Source organism: Mesocricetus auratus, unplaced genomic scaffold (genome assembly GCF_017639785.1).
Source record: "Mesocricetus auratus isolate SY011 unplaced genomic scaffold, BCM_Maur_2.0 Super-Scaffold_4256, whole genome shotgun sequence".
NCBI lineage: Eukaryota > Metazoa > Chordata > Mammalia > Rodentia > Cricetidae > Mesocricetus > Mesocricetus auratus.
This window is the reverse complement of record NW_024429182.1, coordinates 24005701-24033556: the sequence shown is the minus strand read 5'-3', so window position 1 is coordinate 24033556 and position 27856 is coordinate 24005701. Positions and strand designations below refer to the sequence as shown.

The 27856-nt window shown below is 36.4% G+C and overlaps 1 protein-coding gene across 1 annotated transcript in view; it reads left to right on the top strand.

Annotated features, from left to right (window-relative positions):
* The window catches only part of Btaf1 (B-TFIID TATA-box binding protein associated factor 1), an 88859-nt gene that overhangs the window by 45984 nt on the left and 15019 nt on the right, over window positions 1-27856 (top strand). The window contains exons 15-34 of the mRNA XM_040745067.1: window positions 1825-1929; window positions 2358-2507; window positions 2726-2868; window positions 3537-3711; window positions 5087-5290; window positions 10029-10455; window positions 11896-12086; window positions 13006-13159; window positions 13768-13877; window positions 14853-15054; window positions 16939-17087; window positions 19099-19251; window positions 19447-19568; window positions 19652-19819; window positions 21179-21256; window positions 21705-21834; window positions 24729-24870; window positions 24950-25080; window positions 26811-26936; window positions 27613-27765. Of these exons, the coding sequence (XP_040601001.1) occupies window positions 1825-1929; window positions 2358-2507; window positions 2726-2868; window positions 3537-3711; window positions 5087-5290; window positions 10029-10455; window positions 11896-12086; window positions 13006-13159; window positions 13768-13877; window positions 14853-15054; window positions 16939-17087; window positions 19099-19251; window positions 19447-19568; window positions 19652-19819; window positions 21179-21256; window positions 21705-21834; window positions 24729-24870; window positions 24950-25080; window positions 26811-26936; window positions 27613-27765 (3213 nt within the window). The remainder of the gene's footprint in view (window positions 1-1824; window positions 1930-2357; window positions 2508-2725; window positions 2869-3536; window positions 3712-5086; window positions 5291-10028; window positions 10456-11895; window positions 12087-13005; window positions 13160-13767; window positions 13878-14852; window positions 15055-16938; window positions 17088-19098; window positions 19252-19446; window positions 19569-19651; window positions 19820-21178; window positions 21257-21704; window positions 21835-24728; window positions 24871-24949; window positions 25081-26810; window positions 26937-27612; window positions 27766-27856) is intronic.

Sequence of the window (27856 nt, the reverse complement as noted above, 5' to 3'; positions counted from 1 at the left end):
TTCTGGTATTAAACTCTGGTTTTTGTGCTTACAAGATAAGCATTTCACTCACTGAGCTCTCTCCCAACTCATCTGATTTTTGTTTTACATTCATTCATTATCTATTTGTATATGTATGAATGACTGGCATACACGTGGAGGTTAGAGGGAAACTTGTAGGGGTTAATGCTCTCCTTCTTCCAGATTTTGTAGATTAAATTCAGGTCATCAAGCACATTTACCTGCTAAATTACCTTTCAGCAACCCCATTTAAATCTGAACTGTTGTTTGGACAAAACTATTATGTAGTGAAAACTTTATTATAAATCTGGTCCCAGTAACATCTAAAGAACCCTTGGAGTTCCTCATCTGATGCTTTTTTTTTATTGCCTTCACAGATTATCAGGTAATAATAATAATAATAATAATTTATAGTTCTGCGTAAAATCTTTACTATTATAATTCCATGATCCAGGGCTGGAGAGATGGCTCAGCAGTTAAGAGCACTGGTTGTTCTTCCAGAGGTCCTGAGTTCAATTCCCAGCAACCACATGGTGGCTCACAACCACCTGTAATGAGATCTGGTGCCCTCTTCTGGCCTGCAGGGATACATACAGGCAGAACACTGTACACATAATAAATCTTTAAAAAAATAATAATTCCATGATCCCTTACCTGAATTTTTAAAAAATTTTCTCTCTTGAAGCTTTGAAGTTCAAAGCTTTTTGTAAGTTTTGTCAACTAACAAAATTACTTATTTGGTGGCAGACCCTTCTGAAAAGCTATTTATAGTCTTTCTCCCATGCATGTGCCTATTATAAAATAACATTTTATTCCAAGTGTGGCCTCAGACTGTATAAGGGCTTACATAATGTACAGTGTATACAGCTTTTTTATTTTCCTAAAATTAGAAATATTCTGAGCACATTTGGCTCCAAGATATTTGATGTGACAATAAAGCCTACACTTATTTTTTAATTCTTTTCTCTCATCTGCTTCCCCTGTCCTTGTACCTGTGGCAGCATTAGGTATTGGTCAGGATTCTTAGCATGGTAACAGACAGAACATAAGGAGCAATGGATCTTCAAAACCATTTGAAGAACTTTAGAATATGGCATTTAAAATGGTTTAGGGTTTTTCATGACTATGAGACACAACTGCTCCTGCAATACCAATTACGTCAGAAAGGAAAATGGGAATCAAAGAAACTTGTGGAGTGTGCCTTCAACATAGCAGAAACAGCCATTTGGGCAAGAAGATGCACTTGCCTGGGCTGTTTGACTGTTGAACATGCCAAAATAAGATGGGACAGACCTTCAGGTTCCTGCTTCATGAAGAGTCTGCCAGACATTCTGCAGGATATAGAGAAAAATGTCTCTATATGTGTCTCTGTATATCTAGAAAACCTAACATGATTATAAGTTTTAACTATCATGGGTGACTATAATCTGTATTTAATTATACATTACATTTTCAAATGAGCTGTGTAAACACAATACCTAAACAAGAGGAGAAATATGCATATAATAACAAAATTGACCTTAAAGTAGTATCAATAAACCAAAATCCATACCAATGCAAAGTATTCATGTCTATACCATATGCCCCTTTTTTCCTTTAAAAAGACATTGGATGTGATCATTAGCCATTTACAACTAACCTCATTTAAATGAAAACATTTATAAATAATTGGGAATTTGGACATCGTTCTCTCCAAGCTAAGTCTTATTCTGATGAAGCCATTCAGTCTTTTCATGACAATGTTTGTGTTATTTGATTGTTAGTTCATGTAAGCTAATGTCTAGGAACTGCATGTCATATGTTTGATTCTGTTTTTGTTCTCAGAACTCTTCATCTTGGCTTATACCAATCCTGTCTGATATGCTGCGACATATTTTTCAGTTTTGTGTTTTAGAAAGCAGCCAGGAAATTCTGGATCTTATTCACAAGGTACATGATGAGTCTGACTGTATTTCTTGTCCTAATAAATATGTAGATATAATTAAAATATAATTACTATGCTATTGGTGAGGGTTTCTAATGAATTAAGGTATTTGAGGAGTTGGGGGTTGTTGGCGCATGCCTTTAATCCCAGCATTGGGGAGACATAGGCAGGCTGATCTCTGTGAGTTCAAGGCCAGCCTGGTCTACAGAGCAAGTTCCAGAACAGACTTCAAAGCAATACAGAGAAACTCTGTCTTGAAAAACAAAACAAACAAAAGATATTTGAAAAGTCCAGTAATCTACAAGATGATCCAGGAAACTAGGTTTCTTATGGACTAGAATATAAGTTCAGTTTAGTTATGTTTCTTTGTTTTTTTTCTTTTTATATATCCTAATGCTTTGTTTTTTAAAAAGATTTTATTTTCACTCCCTAGGTTTGGATGGAACTGTTGAGCAAAGCTTCAGTTCAGTATGTGGTGGCAGCTGCTTGTCCATGGATGGGTGCCTGGCTTTGCTTAATGATGCAGCCTTCTCATTTACCTATTGATTTAAATATGTTGCTAGAAGTAAAAGCAAAAGCCAAAGTAAGTATAGAGAAACATAAGGTATTTCTATGTTCAATTTATTATTACCAATATAGTAACTGTTTGAGAAACTTGTATTTATTGTTTAATTCTGAGGGTGCCTTCATCAACATTAGGCAGTATCAATTCTTTATCCAGACTCTGACAAACTAGATAGTAATTATTATACCTTAGAATTTTATGAAAAGAACTACATTTCCTTCTTGTTTTTCCTCTAGGAAAAAACAGGTGGTAAGGTACGGCAAGGCCAAATTCAGAATAAAGAAGTGCTTCAAGAGTACATTGCAGGTGCAGACACCATCATGGAAGACTCAGCTACCAGGGATTTTGTAGTTATGAGGGCCAGGATGATGGCAGCTAAGTGAGTATTCATTTATCAAATGTCAAGTATCATAGATTGAAAGTTTTGGCTAATAGGTATAAAATTTAACCAAAAGATTTCTTTTTCTGTGTCTGTCAGTTGTTCTTTATACTAGTTATCTAAGAAAAAAATCAAGTAAATATTTTTAAGTTTTTGAAGTTTTAAAAATAGATGGCTGGGTGGTGGCACACACCTTTAATTCCAGCACTCGGGAGACAGAGAGAGGTAAGTGGATCTCTGTGAGTTCGAAGTCAGCCTGGTCTACAAAGAGAGTTCCAGAAGATCCAGGGCTGGTACTCAGAGAAATTCTGTCCTCTAAAAAAAAATGATAATTTGGGGTTGGAGGTGAACTTCAGTTAGTAGAATTTTTGTGTAGCATGTCCAAGTCTCTGGATTTGACCCCAGACACTACATAGCAGTGTGGTAGTACACATCTGCAATATCACTTGAGAGAGGCCTAGGAGTTCAAAGTCATCCTCAGTGACATAGAGAGTTTAGGGCCAACATGGCATATGTTGACCCTGTATCAAAGACAAAAACAAACTACTTCGTGTCTATTCATGAAAATAAGGTAGAAGATAATTTAAAGTTATTATGGGGAAATTTATGACTTTAGTAAGAGAAGTTTTTCCTCAAGTAAAATTTATAGTATGGTCTCTCTCTTTTAGGTTGTTAGGAGCACTTTGCTGCTGTATTTGTGATCCAAGTGTAAACATGGTAAACCAAGAAATTAAACCAGCAGAATCCCTTGGCCAGTTACTACTATTCCACTTGAACTCCAAATCTGCTTTACAGAGAATTAGTGTTTCATTAGTAATCTGTGAATGGGCTGCTTTACAAAAGGTAAGGTATATTCCTAAAGTAATAAAGGCAAATTTAGTAAAACCAACTTCCATTAGCATTTAGGACTATTTACAACTTACTTTTTCTTTATAGAAATCTAGTAGTTATGGGAAAGTATTCCATATAATATTGAACATTATTTGTTTTTCATTTACTTTTAACCTGTGTTTTTTTAGCACCCCATTCATATCTGATACTAAATTGTGCTCATATTCAGTATCTGTTCATCCTGACAGTCTGTTATAAAGCTCCATGTTAAAGACTTGTGTGTATAGAAAGATGCAAGCCAGAACCTGAATGTGTAATCCCGTTTTGGAGCTCTATTTATATAGATAGTGACAAAGGTAGAAGTTTGGTCGTCACAAGAAAAAGAGATCTCTACATTTAAACTCAAATTTTTATTTCCAAATGAAGCAAATTCCCTTCTACCCTTTTTAACTTTAAGCTTCTGTAAGATGTATGATTTTATGTAAGACCTGTTTCTGTAAGTCAAAGAAACTTCCTGCTGGTTTTGTTTATTCCGTTGACTGGAATTCTGGAAATTTAACTGTCTGCACTTGCTGCGAGAGTGGCTTGTTACTGCCTCTTAGCAGTTTGTCAAAGCTTTGTCTAAAAGTTATTGAACCATGCTTTATTGCAACAGAGACTCCTCTGGAAAGAAGCAGAGCTTATCTGTTTTGTTGTCAGGACCCCATGTGCTGGAGAGGCAGTGATGCTGTGTTTTTGTGCCTCTCAGACTCAGCAGCAAGTGTTGACAGTTCGGTTTCTGGACCCTCACAGAGCTTCTCTGGATTTACTCTGTGAAGCCCAGGCTGATCACCCAGATCCCACAGAGCCCCTCATGGCTACCACTGAGGCCATTCCCCCTCTTGTTGGGGCAGGCAACAACCAGAGAGAGTGGGAAGGGTTAGTTAAATTTGGGGGCAGGTAAGTAGCTTTTAAATTATATCCATTTTTACAATGCAGCATGTGAAGCTGTGGTTGAACTGTTAAAGATATCTAATATCAAATTTTGAATAATATTTTTAGTGCATGCCAGATTGTTTCCTTGACTGGTTTTTATAGTAATATACTTCTAAAATGTCTGCTCTATTTATCTATTTATTTATATGCATACATATTTTGAATAAATTCAGTGTATACTAAGAATAATTAGGTTGAAAATTAAACACAGTTATAGTAGTTACATGTGCATGTCTGTAGTCATTCACATTAAACTTTCAGAGTAGTTTTGATGTAATACTTTTTCTTTGTGTAACTAACTATTCTGGAAATCAGTGGCAATGTAGCATTTGGTTGTCTGAAGTCAAGATTTAAACATCTCTACTGTTATGTTTCTATATGTTCCCTAAATTTGTTATCTGTTGTATTTTAGGAGTGTAAAGCTGTTACCCTAGCTGTGCAGCCACGTTTACTTGATATCCTTTCAGAACATTTGTATTATGATGAAATTGCTGTTCCATTCACACGAATGCAGAATGAATGTAAACAGTTCATATCATCATTAGCTGATGCAAATATTGAAGTGGGTAATAGAATAAACAACAATGTTTTAACAATAGATCAAGCTAATGACCTGGTGAGTAAAGAAGTAACTTTCTTAATTTTACAACATGAAATAAAGATTAGAATTTTGCCATGATGTGTTACCATAGAAACATACTAGTATGTTAAATCTTTTTGTGGTATGGTATCATGTCATCCTGTTCTTTAGAAAGATTATTTCATTGTACTGAATTTCTTGAAATTAAAGGACAGAGAACTAGTTAATACATCTTGCTGATAAACTTGTAAAGTTTTGTCACTTATCGGTGTATCATAAGATTTTGGTAAATGGGAAAAACTGCTTCTGTGGCTTCTTGAGTATTTCTCTTCTTGGTGTAAAATAAAAATATTGAAACATATAGAAGCAAAAGTGTTATACAAAACTACTCATGTACTCAGCATTTAGAATAGCAACACTCATACCCAGTGGTTAGATTTTGCAGTTAATATTTTTCCAAGTTCTTTACATCACATATGTACTTAAATATCTCCCATCTTTCCAGCCACCAATTCATCGGGTGTTTTCCTAACATTTCTTAGTAAATTCAGGTATTTGTACATGTTAGATGAAGGCACAAATCTAAAGTGGACCAATTTATGGATTTTTCACAGATACATAAATAAGCCAGATACAAATGCAATCAAGATAGAGAACAGCACAGCACTTTTACTGTTTCCAAGCCTATCCTTTCCTCTCCTTCCTTCCAAATAACCATTAGTCTCATCTTCTGTTACTAATTTATGTGCTCATTCATTAATTCTATATTAATGGTGCCATACACTGTTCTGTTTGGCATGAGGATTCTGGGGCATGGGATTTTTGAATTCGTTATGTTATATAAATTATTACATTGCTGCATTTACAGCTAGTGCCAGCTGTTTGCCTCCTATAATCTTTTTTAAAAATTATGTTTAAAGTTATTTTTTGTAAATATTTGGACATATAGTTCCATTTTTCTTAGATAAATATAGTAGCATTGCTGAGCTGTAAGTGATGATGTTTGGCTGTATTTATTTACAGATTTAAGTGTTATTTGCATTTTATATGCACTGGTGTTTTGTCTGCAGCTGTGATTTTTCTACATCATCATCAGTGTTTGCTCACTCAGCCTGTTATTGAAGTCTTCATTGGTTGTATAGTTGTGTCATTAATGCTTCAATTTACACATTTCCTTTATAAAGGATACATTATATACTTTTATACTTTGTTGGCTGTTTCATGCTTCTATTTCTAAAGATGAGTCTTTTGCTCATTTTTAATTAAGTTGTCAGGTTGCTGTTGGGTTGTAAGGATACTCTCTGAACCCTAGATAGCCTTTGTTTACCCTAGATAGCCTTTGTTGAGTACATGCTTTCTGAGTATTCTCTTGTAATGTGTGGCTTACATCTTAATTTTCTTACTGCTGTCTTTGAAAATTGTAAAATCATTTTGTGCATGCCATAGTATGCATGTGAAAACTTTTGGTAGTTGGTGCTCTCCTTCCACTGTTACATGGGAAATTGAACCTGATTCTTCTGCAAGAGAAACAAATTCTAAATACTAAGCCCACTCTCCAGTCTCCAATCTTTTATGTTTAGGCCTTTTACTTGGATTATCTCATTGCCATTTTTAGATTAATTGACCTGAGATTTTTAGTAGAAAAAAGACCCTTGTATCCATACGTGGAAAGTTTGTCAGCATTTTCTTTTAGGAACACATGTGTTTATCCTTTATCCACTTTTTTTTATTATTATTACAGCCCAGTCAAAGGATTTCATACATTATGCATAGTTCCTGATTCTTCTCTAACCCTCTAGGCATTTCCTGGTCCATTTATCTTGTGTGCTGTGCTAGGTTAATATAGGCTTTTAGGGCCACTCTGTCACACCCATCTGCTTAAAAACATTATTTCTAGCCAGAAGTGTTGGCATGCATCTTTAACCCCAGCATTTGGGAGACTGAAGCAGAATGATCTCAAGTTCAAGGCCTGCCTGGGCTATGTAATAAGACTTATCTCAAACAGATGAACATGCATTATTTTCCTTCCTTTACAGTTTTTTTCATCACCTTGTATAACTTCCTTATTTCTCTGAGTTACTCTCCTCTCTTGAGTTAACTTGCTTCTTGTAATTCTCACTTCTGTGTCTGAACTCCTATTTCCTTTGCTAGAAGTTACCCACAATCCTCTATGCTCATTCAGAGTTCTTCTCTTGACCCTTCGTTTTTATCTTTGTGCTCAGCCATGATTAACTCTTTTCAGTTCTTTGGAAAATAACCTGGTTTTCACTTTCTCCTCACATTATCTTGAAGCAAAGACATACCAATAACCCATGAACCATTCTTTCAAAACTAGGTAGGATGTCCCATGCCTGTAATCCCAGATACTTGGGAGACTCGGTAGACTTGATTTGGGAGAACCCTTAAGTCTTAGAGTTTGAGACCATCTGGGTCAGTATAGTAAGACCTTGTCTTCCAAAATAACAATGCTGGGCATGTTGGCACCCACCTTTAACCTCAACAAAGGCAAGTGAATTTCTGAGTTAAAGGCCAACCTAGTCTCCATAATAAGTTCCAAGTCCATCTGGAGCTCCATAACCAGACCCAGTCTCAGACAGACAGACAGACAGACAGACAGACAGACAGACAGACAGAAAACAAATGCTTAAGATGCCAATGCCAAGTCTTCACTGATGTCTTCTGCCATACAAGTAAAGCAGTTCTTGGTCCTACCTCAATGAGATGATAGGACAGAATTAGTAGACTTCCTAGGAGAGGCCTTACCCTCTCCATGGAGCAGATGAGGGGGGGGTGCAGAAGGAGAGGATGGAGGGGGAACTGGGATTGGAATGTAAGAAATAAATTAATTAAAAAATACAGGGAAAAAGAAAGAGTAAAGTAGTTCTGTGGTTAGTTCCTTACTTATGTCTCCTACACTTGTCTCTAGTTTGGGGATTGGGGGCAGGGTGTTAGGACATTAAGTCTTACTGTTAGTTAATAAATATTAGTTAAATGACAGAATTAATTTGGGGTTATTTGAAAGCATTTCCTCAGTTATCATAGTCACTAAAGATTGACATAGAATAGTACTTAGGACAGTGTTTTCAAATTTTTAAGTGTAACAATTTCATGAAAGTCTTGGACAAGACAAAGTGGATAATGTAAGTTAGATACAGTGATTTCTGTTCTTTTGTGATGAGCAAATTGGCATGGTCATGTCAATTTAAAACCTTTTTAAAAACACTTTGTATTGATAAAAAGTAAGACAAAATTTCATTTTGTCTATTAGGAAATCAGTTATTCTAGCTCTTAAAAGGTAAGTTTGCCCGTGTTGGTGGCTCATGCCTTTAATCCCAGCACTCAGGAGGCAAAGGCAGGCGGGTCTCTGTGAGTTTGAGGCCAGCCTGGTCTACAGAGCAAGTTCCAGGACAGCCTCCAAACAATACAGAGAACCCTGTCTTCAAAAGCCAAAAAACAAAAACAAAAAAAAAGATCTTAGTAGGCTGTGGTGGCAAGTAACTACATTCTCAGCTATTCAGGAGGTTGTTTGCTTATTGTTTTTTGAGACAGTGTTTCTTTCTGTAGCCTTAGCTGTCCCAGAATTTGCTCTCTAGACCAGGCTGGCCTTGAACTTGAAGAGGTCTACCTGCTGCTGCCTTCCGAATGCTGGGATTAAAGGTGTGATTCCCCCAGTGCATGCTAGGATTAAAGGCGTGTGCCTGACCTATTTTTGTGTTATAAGCTGTTGCACAATCTTGATGTACATAAAATTTTAGAGCAACATTATTTATAATACTCAAAAGATAGGAAGAGCCCAAATATTAATCAACTGATGAATGGATAAATAAAATGTAGTATAGAAATATTATATATGAAAGTTAAAATATTGCTTGGCAGAAAATATCATCTATGATATCAACATAGATGAACCCGAAGAACATTACTTATGTTGGGATTTCATTCATATGAAAATAAACCCATTTGTATAAGAGGGAAATAGGTTCCTTGGGCAATGAGGAATGATTAGTAATAGATACGAGTTTTTCTTTTGGGATTTATGAGAATGTTTTCACTGTGGTGAGCCATAATTCTTAATAAAACCACTGAATTATTTACTTCAATGAGTTAATTCATGGTACAGGAATTACATCTTAATAAAGTTAAGATGATAAAGAACAGTCCTTTAGCCGGGCGGTGGTGGCGCATGCCTTTAATGCCAGCACTCGGGAGGCAGAGGCAGGCGGATCTCTGTGAGTTCGAGGCCGGGCTGGACTGATAGCCTCCAAAACAATACAGAGAAACCCTGTCTCGTAAAACCAAAAAAAAAAAAAAAAAAAAACCAAAACAAAACAAAAAAAAAACAGTCCTTTAATGAAGCTTATAAAGTAGTCTGTTACAGTAGTTTGGGCTTTCAACAGTGACTTCTGCATCTGTTGTCTTTTGTTTATGGAGTAGAGAAGTAGTTTCTGAATATATCGGTATTCCTCAGATTAACAGTTTGTATTTGTTTGTATCTTTCACATTTTATCAGTTAGGTGAAATTTGGTATAGTTAATGGTGATTTTATTTCTTTCAAGAGAATGTGTCTCTTCTTAAAGAAAGTAATGCTACTGTTAAGACAGACTAATTTATACTTTTGGAGCTATTTTAGACATTTATTTAACTTGTTAAATGTTAAAAAAATTGATACTATGGGGCTTTTGTAAGTAAAGGAGAAAACTGCCATTTAGGAGTTTAGAGTCTATCTGGGGTTGTTGTAATTAATGATTTTTCATTTTTCTTTTTTTTTTATTAGGTAACTACTGTTTTTAATGAAGTCACATCAACTTTTGATTTAAATCCTCAAGTGTTACAGCAGTTAGATAGTAAACGACATCAGGTCCAAATGGCAGTTGCAGAGACGAACCAAGAGTGGCAAGTGTTGCAGTTGAGAGTGCATACTTTTGCTGCATGTGCAGTTGTGAGCTTGCAGCAGCTTCCAGAGAAATTAAATCCTATCATAAAACCACTAATGGAAACAATTAAAAAAGAAGAGAATACGCTAGTACAGAACTATGCTGCCCAGTGCATAGCCAAGCTTCTTCAGCAGTGTACAACAAGGACACCATGTCCTAATCCAAAAGTTATTAAAAACCTCTGTAGCTCTCTTTGTGTGGACCCATACCTCACTCCCTGTGTAACATGTCCAGTACCAACACAAAGTGGCCAGGAAAATTCTAAAGGTATATATCTAAACTTCTTATTTGCATAGAGAAGGAATTTACCATTTAAGTTATTTTACCATTCGATTATAGGTATTATTTAAGCATAAATCCAGTTCCTTTTAGAACCATTTCGCCCACTTCTTATTCTCCATGAGCAAAGAGTGATTATAACAAAATTGTTGTGTCAGTCTGTGTACTTGCCAGTTAATCAGCCCTCTTATTTGCAAATGACCAGTCCATATAAGAAGTGATGTAAGTCAGCTGAAGTTTGTGTTCACTCTTCCTTAACCTGGGAAGTCATTATATGGCTTATTATTACTAGGTTAGAAAGCTAGTTGTATCAAATGTTAATAATTTTATTCCTTTATTTAGTGCTGTCTTGTGATTGTGAGTGAAGTCTGTTTGATAAATAATACCAAATAAACAAGTTTTCCTTCCTTCCTTCCTTCCTTCCTTCCTTCCTTCCTTCCTTCCTTCCTTCCTTCCTTCCTTTCTTCCTTCCTTCCTTCCTTCCTTCCTCTTTCCCTCCCTCCCTCCCTCCCTTCCTTTATTTTTAAATGGTTTTTTTCGAGACAGGGTTTCTCTGTGTAGCTTTGGAGCCTGTCCTGGAACTTGTTCTGTAGACCAGGCTGGCCTCGAACTCACAGAGATCTGCCTGCTTCTCTCTCCCGAGTGCTGGGACTAAGGACATGTGCCACCACCTCCTGGCTAAGTTTTCTATTTTTATGTAGAAAATTTATATGGAAAACAACTCTTTCATTAAGATGATTTCAGAGATAAAACTAACACTGGTGTAGTCACAATACTAAGTCCTATGTTTTTTTTTAATCAATAAAATTTTAGGAAACCTAAATTATACAAAATGCAGTAGACTCGGCCGGGCGTTGGTGGCGCACGCCTTTAATCCCAGCACTTGGGAGGCAGAGGCAGGTGGATCTCTGTGAGTTTGAGGCCAGCCTGGTCTACAGAGTGAATTCCAGGACAGCCTCCAAAACAATACAGAGAAACCCTGTCTCTAAAGACCAAAAAAAAAAAAAAAAAAAAAAAAAAAGCAGTACACTCATAACTTTAAAAAAACAAATGAGAAGGAAGTTTCATGTTTAATATTAGTTTTAACATGTAGTGTAGGATCTGTATCTTCCCACGTGAATAGGCAGTACTTTGCAGTGTTATTTTTTTCTGAATTTGTAGGGATTATGAACATTTAGGAGAATATGAAATATTTTTAATGTTTTTATGTATAGAAACTCATTACATGTGCTACTTTTCATTATGTTCAGTATAAATTATTATATTCAGTAAAAATCTTAATTCAAGTAAACCATTTTATTGTCTTAACAACAGCATCCTTTATGAAAATTGAGGTCTTGCTCAATTTGAAATTACATTATGTCTTTTTAGGAGCAGGAAACATTTGCTCACCAATATTTTGATTAAATGTCTTTTTTTCCTTATTAGGATCCAACTCAGAAAAAGATGGAATGCACCATACTGTCACCAAGCACAGAGGCATCATTACACTCTATAGGCATCAGAAAGCAGCTTTTGCTATCACAAGCAGGCGAGGTCCTATCCCCAAAGCAATCAAAGCTCAGATAGCAGATCTGCCTGCCGGAAGTAGTGGGAATGTCCTGGTTGAACTTGATGAGGTAAATAGTTTCTTTTCCCCCCTTCTCTAAATGCTCTTACTTTTTAAATAAAGAACAAAGTTGTATTATTAGCTTTCAGAATTGTATTTTTGTGCTTCCAAGTAAGTTAATAGCTTTTTAAAGTATTTTAACATTACCAGAAAATTTTAATTTTAAGATTTCTCATTTCTCTTGTAATTTATATTAACTTAAGTTTTTTGGTAGCTACCCCTTTTGATTGTAGATACATAAGCTATTCATAAATGTAAACCAACTCACTCTCAAAACATTGGCTGCAAAGATCATATTAAATGGCAGTGATGACTAATTGTTCTTTGTCCTATCAATGCCAACAGTTCTAGTGATTTTCTGAGAAAAATTTTGCAAGTGTTCAAATAGTAACACCAAGTATTATATTAAATGTATTTTGCCAGGGTAAGGTTGTAAATCTAGTTTTCTATATGAGCAGCCAGTCACTTTACTGTTAACTCCCTTCATCTCTGCTATAAAGATGTTTCCTATTTGTAATGATTTATATGAATTTCCATCCTGTTAGCTACTAAAAATATGTCGTGTGTGTGTGTGTGTGTGTGTGTGTGTGTGTGTGTGTGTGTGTGTGTGTGTGTGTGTGTCTGAGACTGCTGTTTCTAAGAGTCAGGGAACACTAAAAAAATGCCACTGGTGACTATTTCTAGAAGTCATGTACCCTTTTATTTCTTATTTTAGACAATTGCAGTTATGAGCTTTTTTTTTTTTTTGCCTATGTGTAATTGACTATTGACAAATGTTTTCAGTGGTCATAAATGCATCTAGTAATTGTTTCATTGACAAATTAAAGTACTGTCAGCTTTTAGATGGTGACTTTAAAATCCTCTTGATTAAAATTTTAGTGCATAAAGCTCTTTTCTAAAATTCTTCTTTCAACAACATTGGATTTTAGGGTCAGAAGCCTTACCTGGTACAACGGAGAGGAGCTGAATTTGCCTTAACAACTATAGTCAAGCATTTTGGTGCTGAAATGGCAGTGAAGTTGCCACATCTTTGGGATGCCATGGTTGGCCCATTGACGACTATGATTGACTTAAATAATTTTGGTATGCATTCATTTTAATCAGTTCAGTGTGCATGTGTTATCCTTTTAAAAGAAAACTGCTTATCTCTATCTTAGACCAGTATGTATTTTTTTAAAATTGAAGACTGGTAATTTTCAAGTTATTCTGTATGCTTTTCCCCTTTTGTATTTTTAAAAATAGATGTGGAAATGGATTATTAGTATAAATCTAATTGGTTGCTTCAAGTGTAGTATTAGAGCACTTAATGTCACATTATTTTTAATACAAAATTTTTGTTGACACTTTTTTAATTATAAACTGGCTGATGGCTCAGGTCTCTTATTGGCTAGCTCTCTCTTAATTATTAACCCATTTCTATTAATCTGAGTATTTCCACATGGTCTTATCTTAACTTCCTCGGCTACATGGCATCTCCCTGCAGCCTATACTTCCTGCCTGGCTACTGACCAGTGTATTATTCATCAACCAATAAGAAAAAAAAAATATATATATGTATGTATATATATATCCCCAATCATTTCTTCTCTTCTTGTTGACACTTCTATTCTTGATGAGAGGGTACTGATCTTTTTTGTGGCCTCTAGATTTTGAAAATTATGTAAAAAGTGATACAACTTTTATTTGAATAGATGGAAAATCCCTCCTGGAAAGAGGTGACAGTCCTGCTCAAGAATTGGTGAATTCTCTGCAAGTTTTTGAAATAGCAGCAGCCTCGATGGATTCTGCACTTCATCCCTTGGTAATTAATATGTATGGTGCTTTCAAAAAATTTGGTATAACTAGATTCTTCTGTATGGGACTCACAAATTGGGTACAGGAATGATAGAAAACTCAGTTTGGAAACCTGGGAAGCATTGTAGAAAGGGTTCTGAAGGGAAGGAGAAAGAGTAAAGACAAAGGAAATTGTAGGCTGGGTTGACCAATAATAGGTGGAGCTCCATGAAAGGAATAGCTCAGGCAGAAGGATGTCTTCAGGACAAGCAGGAGATCAAGTGCTAAGATGAAGGTGGTCAATGGCCAGGGGACAGTAGTGTGTGGCTTTGGTTTTGGTTTGGTTTTTACTGTTATACTTCTAACAAAAGCGTTTGCAGAGGGAAGAGGGAAGTAGAAAATTACTTGGTTTTATAAAAAAAAAACTTTCCATATATCTACATTAGGAAGGCTCTTGCAATTTATTGTATTGCAAACAGTTTTAGCTTTACTGCTCTATAGCTGTGTAACCTTAAAATGAAGATTCATAAAAGTGAATCAGGGTAATATTAGTTAGGAAGGAAAGTATGTCCTTTTGCTTGTTAAGAATTTCTCATAAGCCGTAGTGGCCTGTGTCTGTTTTCCAGTTTCTTGGAAGGTTAGATAGAAGGATTGCTTGTGTATGCAAGTTTGAGGCAAGCCTGGACAACAGCAAGTCCCCATCTCAAAGCTCTCCCCATCTTCTTACATTAGTAAAGAAAGAACTCTGATCTTTAGCCCCCTGTATTCAGATGAAATGTGAGTCTGGACTCACTGTTGAACAAGTACTTGGCTGTAATTGGTAGGCTTTATGTTCTATGCAGTGGACATTTATGATATGCTGTTGTGATCATAATGCTATGGTAAGCCAGGTCATGGAAATACCTACCAAAGTATGGCACCTAGAACAAAATCAGGAACACTGAACTCTAAGTATTCCCTAATAAGTATTGTAATTGCTTTTTTTTTTCCTTTTTTTCTTTAGCTGGTACAGCATTTGCCTCATCTGTATATGTGCCTTCAGTATCCCAGCACTGCAGTGAGGCACATGGCAGCTCGCTGCATAGGGGTCATGAGCAAAATAGCTACCATGGAAACGATGAATATCTTTTTAGAGAAGGTGCTTCCATGGCTGGGAGCAATTGATGACAATATCAAACAAGAAGGTGCAATTGAAGCTCTTGCCTGTATCCTTTATTTTGTCAAACTTGAGAAATTTTATTCGTTTTATTGGAGACTAATTCAGAGTTTATTCATTTTAAAATGTACATAAATCTGGTTTTTTCCAAATGACTTTTTACATTTTATTCTGTGAGTTCATTATGATTATATTTTATTATTAAAATTTCATAGTAAACACTTAAAGAATTGCTTAAGACAGACAATTAATTAATCAATCAGTCAATTAATTGTACAGAGTTCTGTCTGCATAGCAGAAGAGCTCATCAGATCTCATTACACATGGTTGTGAGCCACCATGTGGGTGCTGGGAATTGAACTCAGGACCTCTGGAAGAGCAGTCAGTGCTCGCAACCTCTGAGCCTTCTCTCTAGCCCCCAGCAGGTAACTTTTTAATAAAGTGCTTTTATGTAATTTCAACTAGTAACTGATCTGTTTATCATATAATTAATGTTTCATTAATATGAATTAAATACTGGGCAGGTTATGTTTACCTTAAATCAAACTTTGCTCTTTTTTTTTTTAGGGGAAAATGATTAAAATAATAAGTTAAACTCTAGTTTTAATCTTCAGATCATGTAAACTTTTGCTTTCTACTGAAATATACTGAATCTAGAAATGTACTGCAAGCTCTTTTTAAGGACATGGCAGCCATTGTTTAATTCAGAATGTGTGAACCTCATGTTCCAAAACAAGAAAGGTGGATAAGATCAAATCAGTAGAAACCTGGTTCAGAATTTTCACAGCCACAGGATTACGTTCAGTATATCCAGGTGGTGATTTTTATGCTCCTGGTAGGAAATTTGGGATTAATCTTTGTGTGACACTGAATTATACTCTTTTATTGTTACTTTCTCTATTTCCCTTCAGACAAAAATAATTTATATATATATATATATATATATATATATATATATATATATATATATATATATATATATATATATATATGCTGGAGAGATTGCTCAGTGGTTAAGACCACCTGTTGTTCAAGAGAGGACCTGGGTTTTGATTACCAGTGTCCATATAACAGCTCACAGGCTGTCTATGACCCCGGTCCCAGGGAATCTGACTCTCTCTTCTGACTTCTTCGGATATCAGGCATGCAGATGGTGCATAGACAGATATGTGAACCAAATACCCATATGCATAAAATTTTTAACAGTTAAAAATACACACACTCAGATAAGTATGTGTGTGTGTGTAATACAAAGAGATTGATTGATTGATTGATTGATTGATTGATTGATTGATTGATTGATTGATATGGGTATTCTCCCTGGGACTGGAGCTGTAGATGGTTGTGAGCTGCTATGTGGGTTCTGAGTATCAAACCCAGGTCCTTTGGAAGAGCATCCAATGTTCATAAATGCTGAGCCACCTGTACAGCCCCAATTTTATTTTATTTATTTATATTGATTTTTTTGAGGCAGGGTTTCTTTGCATAGCCCTGGAATTTGCTCTGTAGATTGGGCTGGCCTTGAGCTCACAGAGATCTCTACCTGTCTCTGCCACCTAAGTGCTGGGATTAAAGGTAGGTGCCACTACTGTTTGGTTTGCAATTTTATATTTTTGGTTTGCAATTTTATATTTTTAATTATGATAGTTACATAATTGCAAACAGAACTCATAATCTTGAGCCTGGAAGGATGGTGTAGATCTGTAATCCCAGTATACAAGGGTTAGAGGCAAGAGGCTCAAAAGTTAAAGGCCATTCTAGGCTTATAGGATGCCCTGTCTCGGAAAACAATAAAAAGCAAATTGGATATATTATTTACATGTCTGAAAATGTCAATTTTTCTTAAAATGCTGAAAGTTACGATCTTGGTATACTAGTATGTGAAGACATCTTACTGGGAACTATTTTGAAATTTCCTTGATGGCTTACGCAGGTGTTATGGAACAATTGGATGTTGGTATTGTTCCATATATTGTCCTTTTAGTTGTTCCTGTATTAGGGAGAATGAGTGATCAGACAGACAGTGTGAGATTCATGGCTACTCAGTGCTTTGCAACATTAATTAGACTGATGCCACTTGAGGTAAGTTGAGGAGATTTTGGTTCATGAATTTAGTGTTTTCTTTTCTTTCTTTCTTTCTTTCTTTCTTTCTTTCTTTCTTTCTTTCTTTCTTTCTTTTTCTTTCTTTCTTTCTTTCATTTTTTTTTTTTTTTTGCATGTTAACCATAGTTTATTATAGCGAGACCAAAAGGTGGGGGGGGGGGGGTAGAGACAGACATGACAGGGAGAGAAGATGAAAGAGGATGAGATAGAGAGAGACAGAGACAGAGAGAAAGAGAGGAGATGAGATGGACAGGAAGACGAGATTAAGAGAGACGAATTTAGTGTTTTCTATAACTTAATACTAATACTCCGGATACCACTAATAACAACTGTTTTAAATATTTATTTTTGTCTGTGTGTGCATGTGACTGTGAAGGTCAGAGGATTGAATTTAGGTCCGTCCCTATTAGAATACCTCTCTCAGGTTGAAGTACTGTAATGTATCCCTTCTCTCAAACATGCAAACACAAAGCAACCCTGCTATGTTAATGTGTATTTTATATCTCCATGGGTAAAATTAGTTTTAAAAGAATTTTAAAAGATCCAGAGTTGTTAATTATAAATATTTTGTATTTATGGTACTAAGAATATAACATAGAACCTGTATATGATAGGCAAGTATTCTACCAACTAGCTACACCCCCAGCTCATAAATGCTTACCTCAAGAGTGTGGAGGGCCGAGGAGATTACTCAGTGGATAATAGAGTGCTTGCTGCACAAGCATGAGGGCCTGAGGTGACGTGTCCACACATGCCTGTCACCTAAGTGGCAGAACAGGGGCCACTGCGTTTGTTGACTCCCAGCCTGGCTCTAGGTTCAGTGAGAGACAATGAAGGGAAGATGCTTCAGAGTGACAGAGTAGGACACTTGACATCTTCCTTTGTCCTTTATGCATTCATGAGCATATGTATACGCACACACACACACAAAATCAAACCAATATTGAAACATAAGGCTGTAAACAGTCAGTATCTATAAACATCACACACAGTATGTCAAGACTAGTTTAGTACACAGTTAACACCCTAACCCCCATGTATTGTAATTTGAAAAGGAACAGAGGTGCTTTGTATGTAGTCACATTTGTCTCTGCTCAAGGATGAGATTTAATAGCACTTAACCATTTCACCAGCCTAGCATGGGCCTTCCTTAGATGAAGCTGACGGGTGAGTTACAGGTGACACTAGTACATGTGGTGTCCTTGCTTATCCCAGTCTCAAACAGTTTTACTACTAAATAAACAAAATGAAAAAAAAAAAGCACAGTTCTTTCTTTTTTAAAAATGGTAGAAAGGTTTTAGGTATTCATTGGGACTTTTACATACCATATTTTGATTCAATGCCTGAGGACATTAGAACACCATGAATCCATAGCTGTCAATAACATGGAATGTAAATTAGATTACATATCTTTGTTTCTTTATTAGCACTTGTTGTAAAATAAAGTCCTCTAATTGGGTTCTTTATAATGCCTCAAGTATATTTTGTCTAATTCAAGCATTTTTAACATCTTTCAAAGTCTTTATTTACCCTCAAATTTTTATACCATTTTTCAATACTTTTTTCTGTGTGTATGTTTGTTTTGGTAAGACTGAATTATTTTTGATAACATTTTAGGATGAGAAATTTAGGAAACGGCATCGACTATCTAGTGAGATCAAGGCCTTTGGACAACATAGTGAGACCACAAGCATGCGTGCGTGCGTGCATGCATGTCGTCCTCCTGCCAGCCTTACCCATGGAGCAGTTATTAGTTAAGACTTATTTTTGAGACAAGATCTCATGTAACTCAGGCTGACCTGAAACTCTCTGTGTAGCTGAGCATGAACTAGAATTCTGCCTCCAACCCTTGAGTGCTTTGATTATGGATATAGTTCCAAGCAGTGTCATGATTGAAATCAGGGCTTTTTCTTGCTAGTAAGGCACTTGAGAAATGAACAGCTTACCACATCTCCAAACTAATTTTAATACATTTTAAAAATCCTTCCAGGCAGGCATTCCAGACCCTCCAAACATGTCAGAAGAATTAATCCAAATGAAAGCAAAAGAGCGACACTTTTTAGAACAATTGTTAGATGGGAAGAAATTAGAAAATTACAAGATCCCAGTACCAATCAATGCTGAACTACGAAAGTATCAGCAGGTAAGTTTATCTTTCATCTTGTAAGTATGAAGTCACTTTTCCTATTTGATTTAGTAAAATCTTAGGTTTAATGTCCTGTATTGATTTCTCTTTTGATGATGTAAAGATTTAGGTCCATGCAAATATGTTTTACAAGAAAACATTCTTGTGATCTTTTTACATTAATATTTTTCCTCTCTTTACCCAACCTTGTAGGATGGTGTGAACTGGTTAGCCTTTCTTAATAAATACAAGCTTCATGGAATTCTATGTGATGACATGGGCTTAGGAAAAACATTACAGTCCATCTGCATTCTAGCAGGAGATCATTGTCAGAGGTAACTTAAAATACTACTTCAAAACAAAAGTTCTAAATTCTGATGAATGGAAACAAACTTGTTAATTTTTTTCTTTTGTAAAGGGCCCAGGAATACGCAAGATCGAAGTTAGCAGAGTGTATGCCGCTTCCGTCCTTGGTGGTTTGCCCACCAACATTAACAGGGCATTGGGTAGATGAAGTAGGTAAATTTTGCTCCAGAGAATATCTCAATCCATTGCATTATACTGGCCCTCCCACTGAAAGGATAAGGTAAGAACTGTACAACAAAAAGTTTTACATTTTAAATATTTTAAGTGAATTATAGTTAGCTCTGATTATAACCATAGGAATCCAACTTAATGAAGTCGGTACCTTAGGAAAATATCAGAAAGCTCACCAGAATGAAGGACTTGGGCCACTGTCCCACCCACTGTCATTCTAAGTATTTCGTATGAGAAACTAGAGCAATTATGTCCACTCTGTGTTCTTTTGAGGACCTTGTGACCATAGCATCTCTTCCTCTTTTTTTCTATTCTCTAAATATTTCTGTTTCCTTTTTCCTACTTCATTTTCTTTTACTTTTGGTCCACAATGGCTGTTCTACTGTTGTGTTAACAATTGTGTACTCCCAATCAGCCTCTAAGACAGTATAGTTCTCAACTTGTGGTTGCTACCCCTTTGCAGAAGGGTCACATATCTGATATTTACTTTGATTCATAACAGTAGCAAAATTACAGTTCTGAAGTAGCAACAGAATAATTTTATGGTTGGAGTCACCACAACATGAGGAACTGTATTAAAGGGTCACAGCGGTAGGAAGGTTGAGAATCACTTCTCTGAGGCATACTGTTTTGAGATAGTTGTAAAGAATAGGTCCTGGGTCCAAGATCACTTAAGTTTGTTAAGTAGACAGGGTGAGGATTTGAATGTAAGCAGTGTCTCATGAATTTGTGATAGGAATTTAACTCAAGCTAGCATCAGTAAACAGGGAATATCAGTTCACTTCCTCAAATTTCAAGCCTGAATTATTGCTTTAGAAACTAGTACTCTAACTTGTTCTTCCTTCCCAAATGAAATTTGTTGAATTGGTATTTTTTTCTTGACTTTATTCTACAGTTGATGGGTAAATGACCCCTGGCAACCCCAAGCCCACATTCTCCTAGCTCCACTACAATACTAGGAGGTCTTCCTTTTTCATCAGAGATTGCTCTCATAGTCTGAGTGGGAAGGGAATGTATCCCAAAAGCAGAGATACTGATAAACTGTCATATTTTGAGTTAGGTGCTCATCTTTTTTTCTGAGCCAGATAGCAAGTCTGCATCTTAAAGAATGTGGATTGTTAGATACAGAGTGAACACAAAATCTCAGTAGACGACTTGAAGCACTTTATACTATAATAGTAGCTGTAGTTATACTATTAAAATTATACTAAGATGACAGTGGTGGTGTATGCTTTTAGTAGGCAGCCAGATTTGTCAGTTTGAGGTCAGTCTGGTCTACAGAGAGTTCAAGGAAAGCCAGGGCTACACAGAGACCCTGTCTGTCAAAAACGAACAAACAAACAAAAAATCAATAAAATAAAATTGTATTAAGAAATTAATGATTCCTGTTTCCTAATTTTTCTTAAAGGTTACAGCATCAAGTAAAAAGACATAATCTGATAGTAGCTTCATATGATGTTGTGAGAAATGACATAGACTTTTTTAGGTAAGAATTCGAATATTCTTCAGGAAAATTTAGTATTGACTGGTAAGGGGGAATTAGATGGGGTCATGTGGGTGCTGAATGTGAATAGCAAACATACTAGGTTGTGAAAATGCCAACCAAACCATCAGTTTGTGCTGTGAATGAATGCTAATTTAAATTAAAACTTAGTTGGGAGAAAACACAAAAGAGACTCCCAGGTTGCTGGAACATTCTGTTTTGCACTGAAGTGTGGCTATGTGTATAAGCATACCTTATAAAATTCATGTATCTATTGACATCAGAATTGTAGATTTTTTCTGTATGTTGTCTCTTTCTATGAAATATTTCTAGCAAAAATAAGAAAAAGTTGATATTGAAATTACAAATTCTTAATTATCTGCCTCTAAGATTGTTCCTATAATGTCTGATATACAGGAAAAGATAATAGCTTTTATTTATTTTTCCTTAGGAATATTAAATTTAACTACTGTATTCTTGATGAAGGTCATGTCATAAAAAATGGAAAAACTAAATTGTCAAAAGCAGTAAAACAACTAACTGCTAACTATAGGATTATTCTTTCTGGAACACCAATCCAGGTAATTATTTACTGTTCTTCCTGTTTAAAACAAAAGCAACAAATTTTCCAGTGGAATGGCATTTAGCAGTAAATTAAGTAGTCTTTTAGTTTCTAAAGATAACATGAAATTTCCAGTAGTTAAATTGTGTTTATAAAGGTTCCTTTGGTATATGGCAGTAGTTAAACTGGGCAAGTATGGTTTGGTTTGGGTTTTTAAGGTAGGATCTCACTAGGTAGTCCTTGGCTGGTCTGAAACCCAAGGGCTGGTCTCAAATTCATTGTAATCCACCTGCCTCACCTTCCTAAATGCTGAGATTACAAGTGTGCATGACCACATCTGGTCTTTCATAATGAATCTTTTAAAAATATTTTACATTTATATATTTTTAAAAATTCTATGTATGTGTTTTTCCTCTATAAGGAACACACAGAGACCAGAAGAGAGTGTCACACACATTCCGTGAGATTGTTGTAGGTTTGGGAACTGAATCTTGGTCCTCTTTAAGAGCAGCAAGTGTTCTTTACCACTGAGCTACCTCTCAAGGTGTCCCATCTCCCTTGTTGTATAGCTGTGACTAGCCCAGAACTCACTGTGTATAGATCAAGCTGACTTTGAAATCAAAGATCTGCTTGCCTCTAAAACTGGTCAGGTTTTATTAAAGATCATGCTTAAACTCCAATTTTAGGCTATTTAAATAGCACTTGTTTGATGTATGAAACAGATTTGATTCTAACTCTGTAGTATGACTCAGCAATATGATTTAGTACTGAAAATCTAGTACCAACTTAGACATGAATCACTCACAGCAGAGGTGTAAAAAATTCAGCAAATGTTCCTGTCTAACCTAGATGGCCATCTCTGGCAGAAAGATCACCTTGATCATTCTCCATTTGGTGGAAGGATATTTTCTAGCTCTAAAAGTTGATGTTGTGGGTTTTTGTTTTTAAGGCAGGGTCTTCATTGTGTAGTATAGCTGACCTCAAATTTATTTCGCCTGCCTCAGTTTCCCAAGTACTGGGATACAGATGTGTGCATCACACAAGGCAATTCTTTATAATTTTTTCCCCCTTTTGGGTTGGGATTTCTTTTCATTGCTCTGGCTGTCCTGGAACTCCCTATATAGAACAGGATAGCTTCAAACTCAGAGATCTCTCTGCTTCTGCCTCAGGAGTGCTGGGATCAAAGGGTTGTGCCACCACACATGGCTTCTAATTTTATTTTGAATTTATTTTTAGCAGTGACTGCTTATTCTAAGGCAGTAATTCTCAACCTGGAGGTCTAGGTCTCCACCCCTTGTGGAGAGTTGCGTATCAGATATCTCACATATCAGGTACTTACATTAGGGGTCATAACAGTAGCAAAATTACAGGTATGAAGTAACAACAAAATAATTTTATGGTTGAGGGTCACCACATGAGGAACTGTATTAAAGGGTCACAGTATTTGGATGGGGTTAGAATATGACTAGTTAAGTAAACTGCATGTTTTGGTAATCATTAGAGACAAGCTTTTCATTTACAGTTTTTTCTAAACTTACTAGGGGTTTTGGTTTTTTTTTGGCATTATTTTGTTATGTTGGGGATCAAACCCAGGGCCTCAAAGATTTCAAGCAGGTGTAACCTCTGGATTAAACTCCTAGCCCGAAGTTGGTTTTGTATGTGTGTGTTAAAGGTCATTTACAGGGAGGAGAGGTGGTTCCTCTGCTAGCACGCCTTCTGGGTCCTGGGGACAGTGAGGGCAGGGAGGCCTGGCTTCGAGGTTCAGCTGCTGGTAGGCAGGTGTGCTGATGTCAGTGGACTGTGAGCTGCGAGCCTCTGGAGACAATACAAAGCTCTGTTGTCATGGTACCATAAATTGGTTCATACATTTGGGGTGGTACAGAATCAAAAGCAGCCCTGTCTTCCAAATCCCTAAGGCTGATACACTGAACCAGATAGTCTGACACTTGCAGGTCAGCCAAAGAGTCAGATCTAGGAAAAGTAGCAGGCTAACAGTTTTCTGAAAAAAAGCAACTTTGAATCTGAACTTGGTAATAAAAGAAGAAATGAGAAACCCTTGTTGGATTAGAAAGAACTGGCTTCTTGTGGTTGGAGTGACTTTCATAGTGCCTATCTTGCAACATACTTTATACAGAGAGCTCCAAAAGAATCTGTGAGGTCTCAATCCAGAGACAAAAGAATATTGAAGAATGAGGCAAAAAAATTACTCAGAATTATTAATGTCATTAAATTAATACATGTTGTTATTATAACCACTTACTTGATTTTGTAGCTGGTAATGTTGAATGTGCAGATTTTCGTTCCTAAAGAACAGTATTTAATGTTAAAACATGACAGTGCAGTAAATGAAAAAAAAAAAACACAAAATAAAGCCACCTTCACAAGTTAAAAAAGGAGGGAGGAAAGGATACTTTTAGATTTTTATTTTTATTGTTGTTGTTTTTCAAGACAGGGTTTGTCTGTGTAGCCTGGCTGTCCTGGAACTCACTTTGTAAACTAGCCTGGCCTTGAACTTACAGATATCCCACCTGTCTCTGCCTTCTGATTGCCGGTGTTAAAGGCATGTACCACCATGTCCAGCAACTTTTAGGTTTATTTTTAGGCTACTACTTGAATGAGACATCAAAAGGTTGGTGGTTTTGTCTAGCTAAAAGGCCGTCTCTTTCCCTACTTTAGTATTTGAGTTTTGAAACTATCAGGTAGGTCTCTGCTCTTCAGAGCTTTAGCAGGGTTAGAAGGGTGAGTTCATGTGAGAGAGCACCTGGGTACACTGAGCCAGATCCTGGGATGGATGAGGAGGCCTCTGAGGAGGAAAAACGTGTTGGGGAGGACACATTAGGATCCAGATGTAATGGGAAATGAGATTTTCAAAACTGAAGAAAAGATAATTGGTATTTCTTTTTTTATGTTCAGAACAATGTTTTGGAGTTGTGGTCACTTTTTGATTTCCTTATGCCTGGATTTTTGGGTACCGAACGCCAGTTTGCTGCTCGATATGGTAAACCTATATTAGCGAGTAGGGATGCACGAAGCTCCAGTCGAGAACAAGAAGCAGGTAAGAAAGAGTAATAGTAAGTCCCCATGATTGTATGATTTACTCCAAATATTTAACACTGTGTTCTCACTGTTGGCAGGTGTTCTTGCGATGGATGCACTGCACCGCCAAGTCCTGCCTTTCCTTTTGAGAAGAATGAAAGAAGATGTTTTGCAGGATCTTCCACCTAAAATTATTCAAGACTATTACTGTACTCTTAGCCCTCTCCAGGTTAGGGATGTGCTCATAGTCATGGTTGATAGAATATTATTAGCAGAATGGCCTTTTTTTTTTATCAGATGCCTATAGAAAATTAAACTCTTCTAGGTTTATGTGGTGACTTTAGCCAGATTCCTTAAATCTTGCTGTTACTACTAGAGTGTAAATATGAAACACATCTCACTCCACTGGAGGAGACTAGGGGATTTCCCTTCAAAGGAATATCATGTTTTCTCTAAGGACAGCAAGCTGAATTCTGTAGATTAAAACAACGACCAGTGTTCTTCTCTCTTCCAACTGTAAGGAAATAATCCTCTGGAATCTGGCCCCAAATTACCACATAAACCCACCACCACTTTCTCATTGAGACATTTCACTTAAAGCATTTATGGCTTCTCTTTGGCATAGCCAAACTTCTAGCCTCACTGCTCTTGTATTTTGGGCTGTTATTGAGTGAATAAGGCTTACTTGAACACAGGATAGTATCACAGAGAATTGTGACAGTTGATCCATATTGGAATTGGGACTATATGACTGATGGGCAGGTGCCTTATGTAACATGGATGTGCTTACAAAAGGGTGATGATTTTGATACCTGACAGACGAAAATGGCATGGCATGGATTTTTTTTTTTTTTCTTGGTTTTTCAAGACAGGGTTTCTCTGTATTGTTTTGGAGCCTGTCCTGGAACTCACTCGGTATACCAGGCTGGTCTCGAACTCACAGTGATCCGCCTGTCTCTATGGCATGGAATTTTACCACACAGAGTGGCACATGATTTCATGACATAAATTGCTTATTTGTGGAATTTTTTTTTCTTTCCGAGACAGGGTTTCTCTGTGACTTTGGAGGCTGTCCTGGAACTAGCTTGTAGACCAGGCTGGTCTCGAACTCACAGAGATCTGCCTGCCTCTGTCCCCACCCCCCACCCAGTGCTGGGATTAAAGGCATGTGCCCAGCTATTTGTGGAATTTTTTATTTAGTACTTTCAGATCAAAAAATAAAAACAGAACAAATCTGGAGGAAGAGAACTCTAGAGGGAAGTGACATTTTGGCTTTGTTTAGTATTTATGGGTTTTTGTTCTTCGATAGATTTTCTTTGTTCTTGTATTATGTTAGTCAATACAACAATGCTTTGAACTAGCAGTAACATGCTTTTAAAATCTGGTCTTAGAATGTATTTACAGGTTTTTGGTTTTTTTAAAGATTTTATTTATTATGTATGTCTGCACGTCAAAGAGAGTACCAAATTTCATTATAGATGGTTGTTAGCCACCATGTGGTTGCTGGGAATTGATCTCAGGACCTCTGGAAGAGCAGCCAGTGCTCTTAACCTCTGAGCCATCTCTCCAGCCTCCACTTACAGGGGTTTTTTTTTTTTTTTTAATATAGCCTCATGTTAAAAAAAATAACAAAGACTTCTCATTTACTTGTAAATAATCTGGTTCCCTTTTATTGGTAATATATTTTCCTAAATGGTGGAAAAATTGTGTGTGTGTATGTGTGTTTATTTAGTACTTTGCAGCTAAACTTAACACATTGATTTTTAAAAATTTTCTGTAAATTTAAAGGAACTTAAACACAGATGGAGTAAATGATTTCTAATACTAATAATGTGGTATAAGTGTCATAATTTGCTTTCATTAATGAAGGCTGGTTTAATTTACTGTTCTTGGGTTTACTAGATATATATTTGGATAAGTTTTAAAATGTATAATGTTTCTCGGGGGGTTATTTTACAGGTTCAGCTTTATGAAGATTTTGCTAAGTCTCGTGCCAAGTGTGATGTTGATGAGACCGTGTCTTCAGCTGCACTTTCAGAAGAAACTGAAAAACCAAAGCTTAAAGCTACAGGTCATGTATTCCAGGTAGAGCTTATAAACTACTTTTATCTTTTTTAAAGATTTATTTATTTATTACATATACAGTGTTCTACCAGAAGAGGGCACCAGATTGAATTGTAGATGGTTGTAAGCCACCATGTGGTTGCTGGGAATTGAACTCAGGACCTCTAGAAGAGCAGTCGGTGCTCTTAACCTCTGAGCCATCTCTCCAGCCCCATAAACTACTTTTAAAAATTAAAGAATGTCGGGCAGTGGTGGTGTACTATAGACCAGGCTGGCTTCTACTGCCTGTGCTTTCTGAGTGTTGGGATTAAAGGTGTACACCACCACCACCTGCTGGGTATCTTTCCAGACTGCTCCCTTCTTTCTGAGCCTCACAGCATGCTGTTCATTTAGGGTTAGCTGGCTAGGGGATCCCCTGTATCTTCCTCCTATGCAAGGAATTACAAGCTTTCCTTTTTCGTTTTTTTTTTTTTTTTTTTTTTTTAATGTGGGTTCTGGGGATCTGAAGTCTGGTCCTCATGCTTGTGGTGTGGAAGTGGTTTGTGAGCCAAAGCAGCTTGCCTAGCTCTGAACTGGTTCTTGTGCACTTGAGCAGACATTTTCTAGAAAATTGGAATAGCAAAGAAAGGATACAAAAATACAACTTGTGGTATGAAGAAAATGGAGTTATATAAGTTATTTTTCCCCTCTTCTAAAGGCATTACAATATTTACGTAAACTGTGCAACCATCCAGCATTGGTCTTAACCCCTCAGCACCCAGAATTCAAGAGTACTACTGAAAAACTGGCAGTCCAGAATTCTTCTCTTCATGATATTCAGCATGCCCCTAAACTTTCTGCTTTGAAACAGGTATGCCCTTTACTGGTAAAATAATGTGTTCCTAATTTATGATATAAGAAAAAAAATGCTGTTCCCAAAGATCATTGGTGTATTTACCATT